Below are 21275 nucleotides of genomic sequence, written 5' to 3' on the forward strand. Positions count from 1 at the left end.
GGCTAGGGGACGTTAAACAGAGAGTAGACTATTATCCAGCTGTGGGACTATAAACACTGAGGAGAACGGCTAACCGTTTACTAGCCTAGCCAGCTGGCAGTTCCTCAAAGGGTCTCTCTGCTTTTGAAGGAGAAGCACAAGTCCTCACAATGGTTGACTGCGGTTCAGGACGAGGCTAGAGGCTATCACTGTTTAAAGGATAAGAAAAATAATTCAATAATGGTTTATGTCTAGGTAACGGAGCATTGCCTAACAAGATACGTCGTCCTAATGTGACAGAGTCGGATGGGTGGCAGTGTAGTTTCTGCACGTATGAAAATCAGCAGGGACAATCCCTATGCGAAATGTGCCAGAACTCAGGTGAGTTAAAACTAACAAACAACTTTTACTTTTATAACAGTGAAAGAACTGCTACATTAGACCCGTGTGGTCTGTGTCGTACCATGCCCATCCCGTCATAATATGTCTTTCATTCAGTCTCACTCTGGCAGTATAAGGAGGGTTTTCTCGATGGTGGACATCGAACCCGAGACTTTCTACAAGCAAGTGCGTTACCCCTGGAACTTCTTTCACTAACTTTTTTTGCCCACCTCTGTGGCTGAGTGGTCACGAGCACTAACTCTTAACCTGGAGGTGCTGGATTTGAATCCCAGCCTGGACGGAAATTTTCTAACCAGACTTTTCCGTTCATGGATAGGCATGGATGTAAAAGAATGTGGTTTGAAGTAATGCGAAAGCCGGCCCACCTCTGTGGCTGAGTGGTCACGAGTACGGACTCTCAACCTGGAGGTGCTGGATTTGAATCCCGGCCTGGACGGAAATTTTCTAACCAGACTTTTCCGTTCATGGATAGGCATGGATGTAAAAGAATGTGGTTTGAAGTAATGCGAAAGCGGTTCCAAGGTACAATCTGTTTTTTCTTCTTCTTTTTCTTGTTGTCTTCTTCTTTTTCTTCTTCTTCTTCTTCTCCTCCTTCTTTTAACTTTTGTTTTGCCGTGTAATATTTCAGAATCCACAGCATCCAACAACAATCTTCTCTTCATTCGGAAGAAAATCCAGAGTGAACTCACGGAAAGCTTGAGACTACTGTTTAGCGAGTACTTCACTGGAAACAAATCGGAACAATAACTCACAAGATACAAAGACAACTGATAATACAATGTTTACCTCTAATAACTTACAGAAGAGATCAAATAGAAATATTCTAGATCCCTGTAATAGTCATGGCGGGTCTAACGGATTGTTGAGAAGACAATCGTTCAATTCTTCACATAGTAATATTAGTTTACTGGACCAATATGGAAGTACAAGTAACATTCGAGATAGTACTGTTCTCCATAGTATAAGCACAGCAATATTGAACCCTTTGCTAATTTCTCTAACAACACAGACAGCTCTTCTAACATTGTAAATAATAATTGTACAAATAAGAACATCAATAACGAGTCTAAAAGTGTATTGGAAAATGGAGTAAAGAACAATGTTGTAGCCACTGTGGAACCAATATATGCACAAGTGAAGAAGAAAAGTGAGAGGAAAGCAGTGGCTTCAGGAGGTAAAAAAAGACAAGTGAATAATACAAATATTAATAGTAACATTGAAATCTGTAAAAACAATCGGGAATCTCAAGGAAGTAGTCAACTGACTGAACCTAGCACTAGTCATAGCCCACCTTGCCAAGAAATATGGTCCTGCCCTCAATGCACTTTAGAAAATAAATGTCATCTAGAGAAATGTGAAGCCTGTGAGTTTCCAAATAAATATTTCAACAAATGCAAGCATGATAAACAGAATGTACCTCCAGAGCTAGACGAATCTTGTGTTACAGAAATAGGACTTATACAGACCAAAGAATTGAATGAGATTTGTAATACAAAGAATATCAATTATAATGAGGATACAAAAATCAAAACTGAGACATACCTTACTTTACCACGGAGGAACAAAAATTTCATGGGCACTCTGGTTACTATTCCAGATTGGAAGAAACAGCCTTCTGCTGATGTGAACGCTTTAGCGAGTACTTCACTGGAAACAAATCGGAACAATAACTCACAAGATACAAAGACAACTGATAATACAATGTTTACCTCTAATAACTTACAGAAGAGATCAAATAGAAATATTCTAGATCCCTGTAATAGTCATGGCGGGTCTAACGGATTGTTGAGAAGACAATCGTTCAATTCTTCACATAGTAATATTAGTTTACTGGACCAATATGGAAGTACAAGTAACATTCGAGATAGTACTGTTCTCCATAGTATAAAACCAAGGACCAGTAAAAGTGGAACTCTGGAGAATACAGACCCAGCCATTGCTGTGAATGAAAAGACTGCAAGTCCGCTCACTTACGAATCCTCAGTTCATTTTGCAAAGAATAGATACCGTCGCAGTATCTCGGACAGCATTTCCCAATCTCATTCTAGTGTTGTGTTCTCTAGCTGTGGTAGTTCTCTCACAACACCCACTGTATCCAATGCAAGTGCTAATGTTCTATCGCCCATTTGTTCAAATAAGATCAAGCAAAGACATAGCATGATAGAACCTCTAGCTCAGAAGACAAGCAAGAGTTTTGATCTTCTGGAATCATCACCTTCTTGTTCTAATCAGAGATATAGCCTGTATGAAAATGTGGTCCGACCAGATGCTAATAGTTCTCAGAGGTGAGTTATTATTGAACGAACGTTTTAAGTTTTAATTTCTCCGATATGCCTACATATTATGTAGTCAATGCAATCACCTCCACCTCCTGAATCCGACCCTGTTAAAATTTACCAGGTCATTTGCATCACTTCCACTTATCACCTTGGATTGTCTGGCTAGGGGACGTTAAACAGAGAGTAGACTATTGTCCAGCTGTGGGACTATAAACACTGAGGAGAACGGCTAACTGTTTACTAGCCTAGCCAGCTGGCAGTTCCTCAAAGGGCCTCTCTGCTTTTGAAGAAGAAGCACAAGTCCTCACAATGGTTGACTGCGGTTCAGGACGAGGCTATCACTGTTTAAAGGATAAGAAAAATAATTCAATAATGGTTTATGTCTAGGTAACGGAGCATTGCCTAACAAGATACGTCGTGTTGTATTTTGTTCCTCCCATAAAATCTTCTAACCAACTGTCTTCTACTTGTTTCGACTTTCTTTTCTCATCGTTCTTTTTACCTACTCCAAAAATAAACTCTGGGTAGCAGCTCTCAGGAAATCTGACTCCACTGTGCTTTCGGCCTATTGGCTTCTTACAATTTCTAGTGCCACATAAAGTGAATTCCTGTTATTTCAGACCTGACAGTCGGGACCCAGACCCTTCACCGCCAACCACCAAATACTCCTACATCGGGATGAGTGAGCCTAACCCCGTATCTCTCCCTATAGAAAGGATGTGGACTTGTACCCGCTGCTCTTTCACGTACAATCTGATCTGGTCTGAGACGTGCGATATTTGTAACTCCCCCCGCGCCCCGCCCAGTGTGGGTGCCCCCAGTCTGATTACTGTCACCAAGGTGAGAGAAACAGGTGTTTGTTTTTATTTAAGTACTTAGCTATTGTTTAAAAACAGGTGCTTCTTATTTAGCTACCTATTGTTTTAAAACAGGTGTTTTTCTCTTTTGCTACTTATTTTTTTAAAGTCGTTCTTTTTTTAACATTTGTCTTTCTGGCCTGGATCATGCTGACCCAAAGTGTACAAACAAGCGCTGTTTTATTTCGGACTTTTTTTAATAGTTCAGAAGAACAAGCGAAGGAATAAGGAGGACAGGCTAGGAGAAAGCCCAGCCGTTTCGAGAACGAACCTCGTCTATTTACGGAGTTTAAACTCAGTTTGATGTCCCGGACCTTAACAAAGATTCTATTCCCTTCCAGTCGACACAAGGGGGCAGCAACATCAACAACGGCCTGGGCGCCCTTGACAGCTGGACCTGTAAGAAGTGCACCTTGGTGAATTCCTCTGCAGACACTGTATGTTCTCTATGCGGTGGTTCCAAGCTTCGAAGCACCTCTGTAGCCACAGATCTGACGCTACGCCATGGGGAATTTTGGAACTGTCCTAATTGTACGCTTAAGAATGCGCTGAGTCTACCCGCCTGTACAGCGTGTAAGACGAACAACCGTCACCTATTGCAGAACGTGGAGCCGAGAGAAGATGAAGAGCGCACTAACGGTGAGCTTTTAGGTGACTTACCCGTCATATGTGTATGTATGATTTTTTCCTTGACTTATAACTGCTAAAATGTTCAACTAGGTATACAATGACATTACAACCCTTAAAAGCATCACTTCCGGTTCGATTCCCGCCCGGGGCGAATTATATCCTGAACGGATAATGTTCGTTCTCGGAACGGCTCGCGTTCTCCTATCCTGTCTTCCTTCATTACCAGGCGGCATTACGAGTGTAAAAGCATTATTGAAATATGGACATTGATTGCAAAGGAAGCATTTAGTAATGCTGTAATATGTACAAAAGTTGTGAAATAGCTCTGCTTTACCACAAAGAATTTGAGATTTGATTTTTTTTTTTTTAATTTCATACTTACCGTTTCAATTCAACAGGTGCCCCGTGTGAAAGCGTGTCTCTACAACCGAGCAACGTCCCCCCTGAGGAAGAATTAGATCGAGACCTGATCTGGGCACAACTGCTGAGTTCCCGTCTAGCCAGGTTCCTAATGGGAGCGTCCTGTGGGGGCGGTAACATGAAGGTGGACGAAAATGAGTACCAGAGTCGTGGCCTTAGACCCAGGTAAGTGAACTAGTGGTTTTAGACCCAGGTGAGTCAACCAGCCACTCAGGTTCAGACCTCAGAAGTTATGCGAGAGAGAAATATTTATTAATTTAATTACAAATAAAGCAGCTGTCAGTCTGTGACTGGTTGCACATCACAGCCAAAAGCATCATTCCATTGGAAATCTTCATTCTCGAGGAGGGCGTCTTTTTCCTTTTTCTTTAATTTTTTCAAACATGTGAATAATTAAGTCGTTTTTTTTTCCTTTAAATTTCGGACGTTTTTGAATAATTTAGAACAATTCAGTTCAGGACCGAATTCTCTTTGGTCAGAACAAAGATTTTTTTTTCTTCTTTTTTTAAGAGGTTTGATAGAGGGGACTCTGTAACTACGGAGGTCCTATCGTCTTAAAATTGAAGAGAAAAGGAGGACAGGCTAGAAGAAAGCCCAGCCGTTTCGAGAACGAACCTCGTCCATTTACGGAGTTTAAACTCACTTTGATGTCTCGGACCTTAACGTCCTTAACAAAGATTCTATTCCCTTCCAGTCGACACAAGGGGGCAGCAACATCAACAACGGCCTGGGCGCCCTTGACAGCTGGACCTGTCGTTCCAAGGTACAATCTGTTTCTTCTTCTTTTTCTTCTTCTTCTTCTTCTTCTTCTTCTTCTCCTCCTTCTTTTAACTTTTGTTTTGCCGTGTATTATTTCAGAATCCACAGCATCCAACAACAATCTTCTCTTCATTCGGAAGAAAATCCAGAGTGAACTCACGGAAAGCTTGAGACTACTGGAAGAAGAGCAGGCGCACCAAATGTTGACTCGGATCATCCGATATTGTACGGACAGCAATGAGAGTTTCGTGGACGATCGGTTCCCCCCGGCACATAATAGTCTGTATTATTCTGGTGAGTAAGGGTAGAAACACACTACTATCACGTCATGTGAGCTCACGTGACGTGATAGTTGTTTCTACCTTGAGAGTAGTCTGGCTGGGGGTCAGTTAATAGGGAGGAAACCAGCCTAAATTTCCCTTGCTAAAGAAATAGCAAATGTGGAGAGTGCGAGGGGCATCCGCTCGTAAATTTTTTGTAGCGAAAAACAAATGTCAGCACAAAAGCGATCACCCTAGGTCTGAATAAGAGGAAAAGAGAAAAACTCCCACCCCGTCTGAATACGGGAAAAGGTGAGGAGGAGGAAGAAGAAGAAGAATGGAAAGTACCTACCTTGTTTATTGTCCCTAAATAGCTATGTGTGATACGTTCCTAGGACGTATCATGTCCATGATCAATTCACCAGGTATGGAGTTGGAAAAGTCCATACTAGATAGGACCGAAAAATGTGATTTTGAATTCTACACATATGTAATTCTGCACAATAAATGTGACTCAAAAATGTCCGCCGTTACAGGTACTAGCACGGATAAGAAGGACCAGTTGGTGACGCAATGGCTACGCCCATATGATATCAGTATGTCAGAAGATAAGCATTTAGACTGGGCGGTGTTCAGAAATCCTCTACCTACTGATATTTCACAAGGTAATAACTAACACGGTTTCTTAATACTCATACGTACAGAACTCACTTTTACAACTGTCCCCAAAGACCCACAACCCTCACAGTACAAGACCTCTGGCATCAACCCAAAGCTGCCACATCGTTCCTGCAGCCGGAGGAAGATCAGGATGAGGAGTTGACGACGTGACTTCGCTACAACAATAACTCGTACAATAGTACTTAATACTCATACGTACAGAACTCACTTTTACAACTGTCCCCAAAGACCCACAACCCTCACGGTACAAGACCTCTGGCATCAACCTAAAGCTGCCACATCGTTCCTGCAGCCGGAGGAAGATCAGGATGAGGAGTTGACGACGTGACTTCGCTACAACAATAACTCGTACAATAAAAATCCTTTAAGGATTACTTGTTTAGGATAAATTTGGCCCCGGACGGAAATCGAACCCGCCACCTAGCGCTTACAAGGCAGACGTGCTACCCTCCAAACTAACTAGTCTTCCATTTCATCTGATGTTTGTTTTATTCCAGGGAGGAAAGTTAGAGTAGGTAGTATAGATATGATAGAATTATTCATTAAAAAGATATTAACTCTTGCGGTAAGTTACAGGATCAGTTAAAAACAAATGGAAATCTATCAAGGAGAAGAGCTAACCCTAACCAGCCTAGCTAGCTGGCAGTCCCTCAAAGAGTTCTCTCTGCTTTTAAAAAATAAGTAGTAGAAACAGTAAAAGACATCCAATTTTCTCACTTTATCTCAGCGTAGAAGCTAGTTCGTAAGACCAGGGACCTATGCTGCAGATGATTCTCGTGACCACTATTCAGGGAAATTGCCTAGAAAAGTATTTTCCGTCCAAGGGCCAATCTAACCCATTACATTCAGTTTGCATTAATTCTGTTTATTGGATTTTGTTCTTTAAATTTTGAAGGAATATACATATTACTTACTTCTTTTTCTGGGGTGGTCCCAAGCGTTGTGGTGAAAGGATTATAGGTCACAAACGTCAGGTTGCACGTATGAAACGTCGGAAAATTATCGTCCGCCATTTTGAATTTGAGTCCTTCAATCGTGGGTAACGGGTCATCCTCTGTGGGTCTTGAATATTTTTTATAGGGATCCTCATGCCAGGGCTTTCGTTTGAATTCGGTGTTGTTCGGTAGGATACCTTTGAGGGAAAATTATCGTCCGCCATTTTGAATTTGAGTCCTTCAATCGTGGGTAACGGGTCGTCCTCTGTGGGTCTTGAATATTTTTTATAGGGATCCTCATGCCAGGGCTTTCGTTTGAATTCGGTGTTGTTCGGTAGGATACCTTTGATTTCTGTTTATTGGATTTTGTTCTTTAAATTTTGAAGGAATATATTACTTACTTCTTTTTCTGGGGTGGTCCCAAGCGTTGTGGTGAAAGGATTATAGGTCACAAACGTCAGGTTGCACGTATGAAACGTCGGAAAATTATCGTCCGCCATTTTGAATTTGAGTCCTTCAATCGTGGGTAACGGGTCATCCTCTGTGGGTCTTGAATATTTTTTATAGGGATCCTCATGCCAGGGCTTTCGTTTGAATTCGGTGTTGTTCGGTAGGATACCTTTGAAAAATTTATGCAAGTAGCTTCCCACTTGAAAGTCTATAGGCTGTGGTGAGATGAAGTTTGCAAGGTGAATAACAAGAAGTATTTGTGGTAGCGCATGAGTTGCTGGATTCATACTGTAGTCTTGGGAAGTTGTTAACTTCCAAGGATCATCCTGTTAAACACATGGCATCTTTGACAAGCCCATCATTTGCTTCTGTATACATACTTGTATATTTTGTCCCAAGTTTTGATAATTTTACTGTTTTAAGATACTTCTTTAAAAGCACTACTAAAACATTCGAGTGCTTACGTATTTGCTGTTTCCACTTTTTATTGATACAATAAAATTATTGCTTGTATAGTTTTATTTTTATGGATATTGTTTACCATTCGATTATAATTTAATCTTTTACCAGTGTTTTTTTCTCTGTTCAGTTACCCTTATGTAAGAAAATTACAGGAAATGTCACATATTTGTAAACAACCACTACTGGCATTGTCACCACACACTCGACAGCACTACTCGAGGCTTGTTCTGTCACTAATGACATTTTCAATTCCTTGTCACATATTGTTTCAAAATCAGGGGGTTGAATTAGAGACTTATTGGTCCTTCGACTCTGACTACCAGTATTTCTTAAGGAAAACTCGTGGTCAGAGTCGTTATTATAAATTAACACATCGTGGATACTGGTCAGACCATTATGGAATTTGACCCGAATTAAAATGTTGACCTCTTTAAATATCTAGGTAATACAAGTTAATACCTATTAGCTATTTAAAACCACACCTAAAGATGTATCCTACCTCTTTTAGAAAACAGCGTGCTTGTATATGGATTCCTATGAGAAATCCTTTAATCGAAATTCCTGTAGGCAGACTCCTAGGTTTGAAGCTATTGACCTCTGTGTTCTGTTGTAAAATTAAAACACAGACTCTGTGTTTTAATTTTACAACAGAAGTATTATTGACTCACAAGTCAAGTAAAAAAAGTATGAAAATGACATAGTAGTCAATCTCAAGCATTAGATAACTTACCAGTCAAGTTAAATAGCTGGTGTACTTTTTTCACCACAAGTATATGGATTCATATGAGAAATCCTTTAATCGAAATTCCTGTTGGCAGACTCCTAGGTTTGAAGCTATTGACCTCTGTGTTTTAATTTTACAACAGAAGTATTATTGACTCACAAGTCAAGTAAAAAAGTATGAAAATGACATAGTAGTCAATCTCAAGCATTAGATAACTTACCAGTCAAGTTAAATAGCTGGTGTACTTTTTTCACCATTTTAAGATTGACTTTGTTCAAGACAGTGTCCAATTTTTCATCGTAATTAGCGTCTTCGACTTTCTTCACGGGCCTGGAAGTTGTTTTGTTCTTCAGCTTAACGTATTCTTTGTACATCTCTCCAAATTGTTTCACGATTCCGGACTTTTGCATGAAAACGCCCTTGAATGCTTTGGCCAGATTCAAAATGGACTAAGAAAAAAAAAAGAGGAAAGTTAGAGTAGGTAGTATAGATATGATAGAATTATTCATTAAAAAGATATTAACTCTTGCGGTAAGTTACAGGTGTCTCTTTTAGTAGATCTAACTACCTAAAAACTACCAACATTATAACGTCGGTCTGGGACTAGCATTAGAAAAATCTTTTGTAGAGAAGGAGAAAGGAGAAAACCTATTTAGGTATTTATTTACATCTGCATAATACAGTTTCATTCGAAACTGATTGTGAGTAAATTCCAAAAACTAAGAGTTCTTGTCTGTGTTTCAATATCGCATCGTTTTGCATGTATTGTTTCAGTATCGGATCATCAGTTATGCGATGTTGATCTTCATCCAGATTTAACTTTTTGTGTTTATTTAAATGATTTAAAACTGCTTGGTTCTTTTACAGATATTTTAGTTTTGAATGGAGTAGAGTGGACTGAGGGAGGCTCTCTCATTTTGGATCTTGATTGAATTGATTGCCAGTTAAATGACCATATGCTACTCTGGTAGAACATGACGGGATCGTACATAGGGAGGTACCTACTACCAAATACCTACTCACCGTAACCGCTGAAACCACCCCTTATCATTCGAGACCAGTGACTCACTTTTCCATGTGTTCATTGTCCACAGTTTTCGACCTCTTGGCAGGTGTTACTGAAAACACTCGCTAGGGAGCAGCACAGTTTGTAAGAAAAAAAATGTAAACAAAAATCAGCTGTTTCAAGTGTTCATTGTCCACAGTTTTCCACCTCTTGGCAGGTGTTACTGAAAACACTCGCTAGGGAGCAGCACAGTTTGTAAGAAAAAAAATGTAAACAAAAATCAGCTGTTTCAACTTTCTTCAGAAATCAGAACTTTTTGTGCTTTTGCCTTTAAAATTTTGAATAGAAAATTAATTTATTAATGAACTTTTAATTAATTATTTTCTAATGAATTTGCTCATTTGAAGTCGTTTGGTGGTCTTGGTCCTCGGCTTTTGTTTGTAGCCATGATTTTACAAGGATGGGGTCCATTGCTTCTGTTTTGCAAGTTCAGAAATCAGAATCAGAACTTTTTGTGCTTTTGCCTTTAAAATTTTGAATAGAAAATTAATTTATTAATGAATTTTTAATTAATTATTTTCTAATGAATTTGCTGATTTGAAGTCGTTTGGTGGTCTTGGTCCTCGGCTTTTGTTTGTAGCCATGATTTTACAAGGATGGGGTCCATTGCTTCTGTTTTGCAATGGAACTGCAATCACTGCTCTTTAATAAACCCGATAGAGCAGAAGGTTTGCCTGAGATGTGGTCAAGTGAAAAGTGTTCCCAAAAATGATGAAAAGCTCGCGTTCGGTGCACGTCGTTCGACCAAAGTGGACCACAATGCCCATGTGATAGCCAAAAAGTAAGTAGCTGTTTGGAGTTGCATGTTCTTTTACTCTGTAGTCCTGTAGTGCATCAAGAGTAATTGAACTTGATCTGAGCATAGCTCTTCATAAGATAGTACAGGTGCCTATCACTGTTTTAAATAAGTCCATGTAAAACTTCCTTTGATGTTCACATACTAGCAGACTTAGATAAGTTTTTTGAGGTATGATAGTTAAACCTGTAACAGCAGAGCTCCCATCAGGAGGACAGGATAGGAAAAACCAGCTGTTTAGACTTTTGAGATCAAAACCTCATCTGTTTAGGATAGTTTACCCAGAGTGGCAATCTAACCTACAAACCTAGCACTTATGAGGCAGGTTCACTACCTTCCAAGCTAACTAGGGTGATTCATGAAACAGGTTTATTTCTGGTGTTTTTGTGTTGACCCAGCACCTATGTACATATGGGGAGGGTAGTGTCTGTTATCAGCTGATCACCAGGCTAATAAGGGACTCACTATTTGATGGACATGCTACAACACAGACCATAGGAGTCTAATATTCCTAATATAGCAGTTGTTTCATTAAGGGAGGTTGGGGGGGAGGGCAGGGGAACTTTTTGAAAATTTCAGGAATGAGTCTCACCTCATTTGGATGAGTAATCCAAAACCTCATTTGGATGAGTAATCCAAAACCTCATTTGGATGAGTAATCCAAATGGTAAAAAAAAAGAACAAATTTTAAACTCACTCTGTAGTCCCGGACCTAAAGATTCTATTCTCTTCCAGTCAAGACAAGGGGGCAGCAACATACACTCATACATATCCCTCTATTATTCCATTTACTATTGGGTCAGTGCCCAAAAGATCTCCACATTCTATCTTGATACAATTATCCGTGTTTTAATCCATCCCATGAGGAACCATTAAGTACCTACTTATGTCAATGTTTGAGCCTAATTCAACCATCTCCCACTTTTCAGGAAATCTGCAGAGGATGGCAAGAGATCTGCTCAAGATAAACCATCTAGTCCTAACAATAACTCAACAACACTCTCCTACAACTCGTTGGGCATTTACTCAAGCAATCCAAACTTGTCTAAAGTCAAATGGGTTTGCACTTCTTGTTGCCATAGTAACTCATCCATTTTGAGTGTGTGTATTATTTGCATACTTGTTTAGGATAAATTTGGCCCCGGACGGAAATCAAACCCGCCACCTAGCGCTTACAAGGCAGACGTGCTACCCTCCAAACTAACTAGTCTTCCATTTCATCTGATGTTTGTTTTATTCCAGGGAGCAATCCAAACTTGTCTAAAGTCAAATGGGTTTGCACTTCTTGTTGCCATAGTAACTCATCCATTTTGAGTGTGTGTATTATTTGCAACACTGGTAATAACAATAAGGGTGATGTCAACAACAAGAATAATGTTGATGAAGGTGAGTGTAATGCATTAGTAGGTACTATTCAAAACTGTGAGGGTTTACAATGTTTAATATAACTCCTAAACTAAATAATGTTATCTGTTTGATTTCAGGAACTGATCTAAATAATTCTAGTCAAAAAAGTGTTCAAAATGATGCCAATGTGTTCATAAGAAACAAACCAGAAAAACCTGCCAGAGTCATTAAAAAGCACAGACACAGCAACATAGAACCCTTTGCTAATTTCTCTAACAACACAGACAGCTCTTCTAACACTGTAAATAATAATTGTACAAATAAGGACACCAATAACGAGTCTAAAAGTGTATTGGAAAATGGAGTAAGGAACAATGTTGTAGCCACTGTGGAACCAATATATGCACAAGTGAAGAAGAAAAGTGAGAGGAAAGCAGTGGCTTCAGGAGGTAAAAAAAGACAAGTGAATAATACAAATATTAATAGTAACATTGAAATCTGTAAAAACAATCGGGAATCTCACGGAAGTAGTCAACTGACTGAACCTAGCACTAGCCATAGCCCACCTTGCCAAGAAATATGGTCCTGCCCTCAATGCACTTTGGAAAATAAATGTCATCTAGAGAAATGTGATGCATGTGAGTTTCCAAATAAATATTTCAACAAATGCAAGCATGATAAACAGAATGTACCTCCAGAGCTAGACGAATCTTGTGTTACAGAAAGCTGGCTGTCCTTGCAGAACGGGAGGACCTAATCACTCAGGTAAGAAAGGGCGCTTATTTATCTAAATGATTATTTATCTAAACAAGACAAAGTTTGCCCCGCCGCGCCGCGCTGGACCGAAATCTAAAGGCCTGTTTAATTCGTTTTTTTCTTTTTTTTTTAACTATGGCCTTGAATACATTTTTTGAAAACGGCCCCATTGACACATTTGATCTACGAGCTGAGGTGGAAAAGTAAAGTTCCGCATTCCTTTCCAGATTTTTCCATTGTTTAGCCTTAAATAGCTCTTCTCCTCGGTCCTATTCCAGCAGGAATAACAGAGTATACGAGTCTATAGTACTATTCTGTTGTGTTCTATTCTACAATTTTATTTTAGGTAAGGTTGTTGTAGCGGCTTTAGCTTTAGCCGAAAGGTGATGACGAAGTGTATAATTAATAATTATGGCCTTAAATATTTTAGGTAATGATTACGCGTGATTACAACCCCCATGGTGTGTACCAAGTGAGACTGTGTAAGGATGGGAAGTGGACTACTGTATTGGTGGATGATCTTCTACCTTGTGATAAGAGGGCTCATCTGGTGTATTCACAGGTAACTTCTCTCTTTCTTTCCTTCCTCTCTTTCTTTCTGTCTTTATTCCTTCCTCTCTTTCTTTATTTATTTCTGTCTTTATTTCTTCCTCCTCTCTTTATTTCTTTCTACTTCGACCCCGCCGGAAATCGAACCCGGGACCTTTGGAGTGCAAGCCAAGTGTGATACCCACTCGGCCACGGACGTTTCTTTTTCTTCCTCTATTTATTTCTTTCTTTATTCCTTCCTTTATTTATTTGTCTTTTTTTCTTCCTTTCTTTCTTCCCTGAGGAAATGAGAAAAACTATCCCAATTTTCAAATATCCCGATGTTTGCAACAGGCACATCTTGAATAAATTATTTTTGTTTTTTAAATTTTAGAATTTGAATTAAGGTCCGTTTGGATTACCTCTAATTTCAATGCGTTTCCCTTAGCTCATCTACACACGGAGCTACTGAAAAGAAACTGATTAGCAACCAATTAGTAAATCGAGCTACTAACTGGTTTACTTGTCTAACTTATCCTAAAATTTTCAGGCTAAACGGAAACAGTTGTGGGTGCCCCTCATAGAGAAAGCTGTTGCCAAGATACACGGCTGTTATGAAGCTTTGGTCTCGGGCAGAGCTATTGAGGGCCTTGCCACACTGACAGGTAAAAGCTATCTCTATTTTATACAGTCTACATGCACACATGGTTTTAACATGGTTTGTCTTATTTGCCTAACTACAGAGCACTGAAACTGGTTCGATTTATTCGCCATAATACTGTTGCCAACGTAATGGAGATCTTCTCCTGCCTGTAATACTAATGAAAAAAAAAAAAAAAAAAAAAAAAACTTTGCCCCCCCACGAGAAGGTAAGTATCCACCTTTTATGTTCGTTGGGTACAAAGCAATGATGTGATATCCAAAAGTTGTGAAAAAGCTCTGCTTTACCACAAAAAATTTTATGTTTTTTTTTTTTTTTTTTTTTTTTTTTTTTTAATTTCATACTTACCGTTTCAATTCAACAGGTGCCCCGTGTGAAAGCGTGTCTCTACAACCGAGCAACGTCCCCCCTGAGGAAGAATTAGATCGAGACCTGATCTGGGCACAACTGCTGAGTTCCCGTCTAGCCAGGTTCCTAATGGGAGCGTCCTGTGGGGGCGGTAACATGAAGGTGGACGAAAATGAGTACCAGAGTCGTGGCCTTAGACCCAGGTAAGTGAACTAGTGGTTTTAGACCCAGGTGAGTCAACCAGCCACTCAGGTTCAGACCTCAGAAGTTATGCGAGAGAGAAATATTTATTAATTTAATTACAAATAAAGCAGCTGTCAGTCTGTGACTGGTTGCACATCACAGCCAAAAGCATCATTCCATTGGAAATCTTCATTCTCGAGGAGGGCGTCTTTTTCCTTTTTCTTTAATTTTTTCAAACATGTGAATAATTAAGTCGTTTTTTTTCCTTTAAATAGCATAGATGTGGTGATGGAGAATATGGATGGAATGCTTGATAATCATTTCACTTATAGGTTGTAAGTGGTTCCTTTAAATAGCATAGATGTGGTGATGGAGAATATGGATGGAATGCTTGATAATCATTTCACTTATAGGTTGTAAGTGGTTTCGACTCACTACCTATAGGTAGCGTAGTAATGTAAATGTATTTGGAGCATACATAAAATTTTAAGTGAACGCAGTTGAAATGGAAACAGCTCATCCTGCCATTAAAGCCTCTAAAAAAAATGCCCTACTAGTTTACCTATGCTATATGTGTGTGCGAGAATGTGAAATGAATTGGGAAATCAGATAAGATGTGTCTCATCACTCAGCTAGCCAAATAATTTCAACTCCTTACTAACACCTCTACCATCAATTAACATTTTAATTTGCTCTACTAGTTTATTTATGCTATATGTGTGAATGAGAAATGAATTGGTAAATCAGATAAGATGTGTCTCATCACTCAGCTAGCCAAATAATTTCAACTCCTTACTAACACCTCTACCATCAATTAACATTTTAATTGGACCTTGTACTCTTCCCCCTCCCTCCCGTTCTCTTTCTCCTGTGATAACAAACAAACCAGCGTGTGGTGGTGAATTTCTTTGCCTAGTATAGTAACTGAGGGGTAGGGCGTATTAAGAGTTAAAGTTTTGGCTTCTGTTCAATTTCCCCTCCGGGAAATAATCAGTATTAAATTTCCACGTTATGGTTTAATTTTCTTTTTGTGTGTGTTTAAAATTCCATTTGAATAAATAAGTTTTCGCGGGGAAAACAAATGGAATAAATAAAAAATGAGCTATAGAAATTTGTTTTCTGACTGAAACGAAACCTCTATAAACAGGAGGTAAGATATAAACCCTGGTAAGGGTGACGTAGTCTGTACAATGCGTACTGATCTCCTGTGTTATTGTCTACTAGTCTGCCTCCTCCCTTGTGTACATCCGAAACCTCTCATCCCCAACAAGGAAGTTATCAAGGAAAAGTTTAAACAATTTCTCCGCAAGGTCATCTATGGCATTACACCGACCACCATCTACACTACATTACGGCCGTTGAAATTTCCAGAAGAATATGATCCTATCAAAATACTCGACTGGCAACTGCGAGAAGAGAAACGAAAGGGTATTACCACACCTGACTTTGAGCCGAAGCTAACAGACATCACAAACTTGTGGGATGGCTACTTCAATGATCCGACGTTTGATGATGTAACCATGTGGTGTATGAGACATTGGCATGCAAATGATAGTGCTCCTACGACTGTGATGCGTTACTGGGAGCCGGGCTTTGGACATGAAAAATCCATTGAGGCCATCGCAAAACATTGGAAGGAGCAGGCACTCAAAGAGAATGAGGAATGGTGGAGAGAAGCCATTAAGCATACTACCAAGTTTACTTTGATAACATATATGTAGATATTTACAAAAAGAAAATATTTATATATATATATTTAGGAGAATTGAGTGAACCTACTACCTATTGCAAACCTTTGACAAACTTTACCAGCGTTGAAAAAATTTTCAATCTTGGACAGATGAGGCTTCAATTTTTCTGACACTTTTTCAATGTTTACCAGCGTTCAAAAAATCTTTAATCTTGGACAGATGAGGCTTGAATTTTTCTGACACTTTTTCTCGCATTTCTTTCCATGGCATTGATCGAACGTCTTCCGGAATGACCACCTGTCCTATCTTAGTTCCTAACTACCAAGTATGTTCCACTAGAGGATATGACCTATGACTCTGTTAATAAAGTCAAGTTTAGGACTTACTTCGATGATGCTTGGGTTGGTCTACCAAGTATGTTCCACTAGAGGATATGACCTATGACTCTGTTAATAAAGTCAAGTTTAGGACTTACTTCGACGATGCTTGGGTTGGTTCGGAGGATAGGCGACTGGTTTCACAGGCTCAGCGTGAGGCAGATGAAGAATGGGATAGAGAGGAGGCGCCTTACACATACAACCCTGACTCACCTGAGAAAACTACTCCTCCAAGACCTAAGGAGTTCCAGACCTCTAGTCGGCCCCCAGTGACCGAGAGAAGAGCGGAAACTACCGAGGGAAATGCGGAATCTACCTACCCGACACCTTATGATCCTTATGCTAATCTTAAATCTGATGAAGAACCTACCTACCCTCCAGACCTCGCGTAAATTCCCATTGGCAAAACAAAGAATCATGCAACTTCCCTAGAACACTTTTTTTAAATCGTCCATAAATCTAAGTGTGAAAATACAAAGCTCACGCTTTTCTCTTTATCGTCCTTACAGCAATTGTTTTCAATATCTCTAGGAATCCATGAATAAACTGTTGGTATAAACTTGGAAACATGTTTGTTTATACATCTTTGAAAAGTGTTGCCTTCATTTGTCATGAACTTTACAAGGTAACTTAGCTAGTTCATAGGGTCGATTTTATATTGACAAGCACAAAATAGGTTCTTCTTTTCATAAGTAAAGCTATTTGATTAACAGTACTGGTTATCATTTGACTGATAGCTCAAAAGTTATCAGTGGACTGTAGGAGTCACTTATCAGAAGGCCTCCTGAAGGCCCGATTGGACCCAAAATGGAAGGAGTAAATTATACCATGTGTCGAATATTATTATTAAACAATTTGACGAAATTTTATTTACAAAATAAATATATATACAAATGGTAACGAAAATTAAATAATAATCAAGTAAAGTTTGATCAGGGGTGGAGTGAATGCCTATGACATTCTGTACCAGGAGTGCCATAGGCATATACAGGTATGTCTACCAAAATTGGACTTGCCCTTGAGTTATGTTCAAACAGACACACATAAGATCAAGTACCTATTGAATGTCTCGTGACTGTAATGCTGAAATGGTATAGCTATAGAATGTCACCGCCTAGGCCAGCCAGGGTTCGCCTGTCAGGTCTACCTGATACCTGATATCTAACGCGCACACACACTATCAGGGAGACCTGACAGGTACGGCTGAAAAAGTCTGCCTGTCAGGTCTACCTGATAGTCCTCTATTACTTTGCCCTACAAGTCCCGTTAAGATTGTACGAATCTACGAAAATCCTCCACTATTTATTTCTGGCATGTGCACTTTTCCTGTCACACCTCGTGAGGGCCGGGTGTGTAAATGTCTTTCAAATCTTCCTGTAACTCCTTCTCGTCCCTGAACTCCTTGTCCATCTTGTGCAACTCTTTCATATGCTCCTCGTCCTTCAACTCTTGACTCGCCAAAGTTTGACCGGTTGTGCTGTCCGTCACTTCTTCCTTGATTTCAACCGGCTGGACTTCTTCCTTTAGATCAACCGGCTGGATCTCGGGTTTAGGCGTGTTTTTGACAAACAGAGAGTCGACTTGATTGCGATATAGGCTTTTCATGTTTTCGAGGAAGTTCTTGAGGATGCTTGGTGGCGGAGTTGTTTGAGCTGCACAGAGAAGAGAGTTGCGATTAGATGTGAGAAAAGACCAAGATTATTTTGGGCGATAAAAAGGAGATTATTTTGGTTGAGTAAGAAAAAAAAATTAATATGAGTAGGTACGAGGGGAGTGAAGTAGAAGAAAGGATTAACAAATACAATGCCTAGCTGAACCACAAGATGTCCATTACTTGTTTGCATGCCCAGCAAAACTCACCAACCTGAACCCTTCTTCCCTATAGAACAGCCCTAAAGAAGCTGGGGTTTTCCTTGACCTTGTCACAGTTTGATGGACGTGAGCAACAACAAAAACAACAAGAAAGGATGGACAAAAATGTCAGCCTTATTTGAAATTAGATTTGAAATGTGTTCGAGCCTTCGAGATCTATTCAAGCAATCACGTTTACAGGACTACTAGAAACGGTACTTGATTTTCCTTCAAACAGTTTAGCTACAAACGGTAACTTGGTGAACAGATGTTTGATTTTGAGCCCCGTTGGTTTTCTCATGGTGAACGTATAATGGAAATACTTGACTACTACATGTATCGTGCTGGCTTTTCGTTTCAAGCAATGGTAACGATCCTTTGTTGATTTCTCTGGACGTCTAAAGATTTTATTCCAAGCTGACTTGAAGATTCTCTTGTACAGGGCGGGGGGAGTAGTCAGTTTTGATTTTTCGGGTTCAAAGGGCTCGAATAGTTCGTTCCAGGGTGGATTCTTTGAGTCGTAGCCCTGTTGATTTTCCGTGCTAGCGCACGAAATGAGGAAGCAGAACGTTGTGAAGAGTACTGGAAATAGAAACAGCACACTGTTCATATCTGTGTGTAACCGAAAAGTACACAATTAGACTCTTGCTCTGAGTATTTTAGTTTTAGTAGAGCTAACTACCTAAAAACTACCAACATTATAACGTCGGTTTGGGACTAGGTAGCATTAGAAAAATCTTTTGTAGAGAAGGAGAAAACCTATTTAGGTATTTATTTACATCTGCATAATACAGTTTCATTCGAAACTGATTGTGAGTAAATTCCAAAAACTAAGAACAAGCAAGGCTATATCAACTTTGTTTTGTTTTTTTTATGAAACGTCGGAAAATTATCGTCCGCCATTTTGAATTTGAGTCCTTCAATCGTGGGTAACGGGTCATCCTCTGTGGGTCTTGAATATTTTTTATAGGGATCCTCATGCCAGGGCTTTCGTTTGAATTCGGTGTTGTTCGGTAGGATACCTTTGAAAAATTTATGCAAGTAGCTTCCCACTTGAAAGTCTATAGGCTGTGGTGAGATGAAGTTTGCAAGGTGAATAACAAGAAGTATTTGTGGTAGCGCATGAGTTGCTGGATTCATACTGTAGTCTTGGGAAGTTGTTAACTTCCAAGGATCATCCTGTTAAACACATGGCATCTTTGACAAGCCTATCATTTGCTTCTGTATACAATTATACATACTTGTATATTTTGTCCCAAGTTTTGATAATTTTATTGTTTTAAGATACTTCTTTAAAAGCACTACTAAAACATTCGAGTGCTTACGTATTTGCTGTTTCCACTTTTTATTGATACAATTATTGCTTGTATAGTTTTATTTTTATGGATATTGTTTACCATTCGATTATAATTTAATCTTTTACCAGTGTTTTTTTCTCTGTTCCAATTTTTCTGACACTTTTTCTCGCATTTCTTTCCATGGCATTGATCGAACGTCTTCCGGAATGACCACCTGTCCTATCTTAGTTCCTACTTTAACAACAGCTGTTTTCACTCCTTCCAATACTTTGGACCCGGTGTTCTTAAGTGCAACTTTCACGTTATCTTTAGCTTCCCCCAATTTATCAGTCATCTTACTGAGAACTATCTGTCCTTCCTTTTTTAGATTGTCCGATATTTTCGAGTGAGGTTTGCCTAAAACTTTCAAAACCAATTTTCTCAGGTTGTCCTTGATGACTCCTTGACTCTTGTAATCACGGTCTTCTTTATTGCGTGTGTCTCGCTGAACACGTTTGAATATCGGTAAGGATTTCGTCCTTCCTTTTTTAGATTGTCTGATATTTTCGAGTGAGGTTTGCCTAAAACTTTCAAAACCAATTTTCTCAGGCTGTCCTTGATGACTCCTTGACTCTTGTAATCACGGTCTTCTTTATTGCGTGTGTCTCGCTGAACACGTTTGAATATCGGTAAGGATTTCAAGATTTTCTCACATATTTTATCTTTTATTCGGCTCATTATTCCGTCTTCAGGGGAATCCTTTTCATCACTTTTTAGCAAGTTTGGATCGAATGTTTCTTGTGGGTATACTTGGCTCGTTTTCGCCATCTGTTCCTTATAATGCTTTTTATTCTGTACGTGGTATTGGACTTCTTGTCTGTGTTTCAATATCGCATCGTTTTGCATGTATTGTTTCAGTATCGGATCATCAGTTATGCGATGTACTTCTTGTCTGTGTTTCAATATCGCATCGTTTTGCATGTATTGTTTCAGTATCGGATCATCTTTAATCTCATACATACCTTTCTACTTTAATCAACCCTTTCTGATTTTAACTAAACTTGGCTTCACCTAGTGTGACATCTCCGATTTTGGTCTCTTTGTTTACGTTCAACTGTTTAATTTCAAATCATCGGTGTTTAACTTTGTAATTTAAACGCGCAACTCTGAGCATTGATTTCTGCAGGGCCTTGATGAGAAGGGTATTCTAAGTGACCCTATATCACCTATCTCTATCAAAAACTAACTTCTTACTTTCGTACTATAAGAATTTATTATAAAAAAGGGACAAAAACTGACGGTAGAAAGTATTTTAATCTCTGAAAATCCTTCTGTGGACTTTGAAAGTAACGAACTGGACAACCGTAGGGAAAGAGGGGTTTAGAAGACCTTTTATTTGTCCCCTGATTTGAAGTCACAGCCCTGACATTGTGTCTCATATGGGGTCACTTTATTCCAATAGATGGCAATATGCGATTAACTGGAGTCAGGTTCAGTTGTATTGACTTCAAATCCCCTTTGAAATTGGTTTGGAATGTTGGTTGAATCATTTCTAT

The 21275-nt window shown here is 39.3% G+C and overlaps 4 protein-coding genes and 1 long non-coding RNA gene across 5 annotated transcripts in view; 3 read left to right on the plus strand and 2 right to left on the minus strand.

Annotated features, from left to right (window-relative positions):
• Nucleotides 1-21275, plus strand: part of LOC103505896 — a 46701-nt gene that overhangs the window by 6360 nt on the left and 19066 nt on the right. The window contains exons 10-26 of the mRNA XM_026821104.1: nt 235-360; nt 1010-1097; nt 1353-2666; nt 3281-3500; nt 3859-4192; nt 4546-4719; nt 5426-5620; nt 6123-6260; nt 6335-6413; nt 6496-6591; nt 11630-11730; nt 11943-12086; nt 12185-12685; nt 12748-12812; nt 13234-13365; nt 13882-13996; nt 14357-14543. Coding sequence (XP_026676905.1) covers nt 235-360; nt 1010-1097; nt 1353-2666; nt 3281-3500; nt 3859-4192; nt 4546-4719; nt 5426-5620; nt 6123-6260; nt 6335-6413; nt 6496-6591; nt 11630-11730; nt 11943-12086; nt 12185-12685; nt 12748-12812; nt 13234-13365; nt 13882-13996; nt 14357-14543 — 4009 coding nt within the window. The remainder of the gene's footprint in view (nt 1-234; nt 361-1009; nt 1098-1352; nt 2667-3280; nt 3501-3858; nt 4193-4545; nt 4720-5425; nt 5621-6122; nt 6261-6334; nt 6414-6495; nt 6592-11629; nt 11731-11942; nt 12087-12184; nt 12686-12747; nt 12813-13233; nt 13366-13881; nt 13997-14356; nt 14544-21275) is intronic.
• On the plus strand, nt 130-1046 carry LOC113466036. Its single transcript, XR_003390575.1, has 2 exons — nt 130-360; nt 1010-1046. It is a non-coding gene; the product is annotated as an uncharacterized LOC113466036 (long non-coding RNA).
• On the plus strand, nt 15365-17099 carry LOC103505876. The gene is made up of 2 exons (XM_017442616.2): nt 15365-16211; nt 16621-17099. Exons 1-2 carry the CDS (start codon nt 15714-15716, stop codon nt 16981-16983), a joined length of 861 nt encoding a protein of 286 aa, XP_017298105.1. The 5' UTR covers nt 15365-15713; the 3' UTR covers nt 16984-17099.
• On the minus strand, nt 16228-20716 carry LOC113466034. The gene is made up of 4 exons (XM_026821097.1): nt 20665-20716; nt 20417-20589; nt 19955-20252; nt 16228-16511 (listed from the first exon to the last, which is right to left on the minus strand). The coding sequence occupies exons 1-4, from the start codon at nt 20698-20700 to the stop codon at nt 16392-16394; spliced, it is 627 nt and encodes a 208-aa protein (XP_026676898.1). The 5' UTR covers nt 20701-20716; the 3' UTR covers nt 16228-16391.
• LOC103505875 lies at nt 18597-20865 on the minus strand. Its single transcript, XM_008470247.3, has 2 exons — nt 20742-20865; nt 18597-19054 (listed from the first exon to the last, which is right to left on the minus strand). Exon 2 carries the CDS (start codon nt 19050-19052, stop codon nt 18624-18626), a length of 429 nt encoding a protein of 142 aa, XP_008468469.1. The 5' UTR covers nt 19053-19054; nt 20742-20865; the 3' UTR covers nt 18597-18623.

The sequence above is a fragment of the Diaphorina citri genome, unplaced genomic scaffold (genome assembly GCF_000475195.1).
Source record: "Diaphorina citri unplaced genomic scaffold, Diaci psyllid genome assembly version 1.1 scaffold201, whole genome shotgun sequence".
NCBI classification, from domain to species: domain Eukaryota; kingdom Metazoa; phylum Arthropoda; class Insecta; order Hemiptera; family Psyllidae; genus Diaphorina; species Diaphorina citri.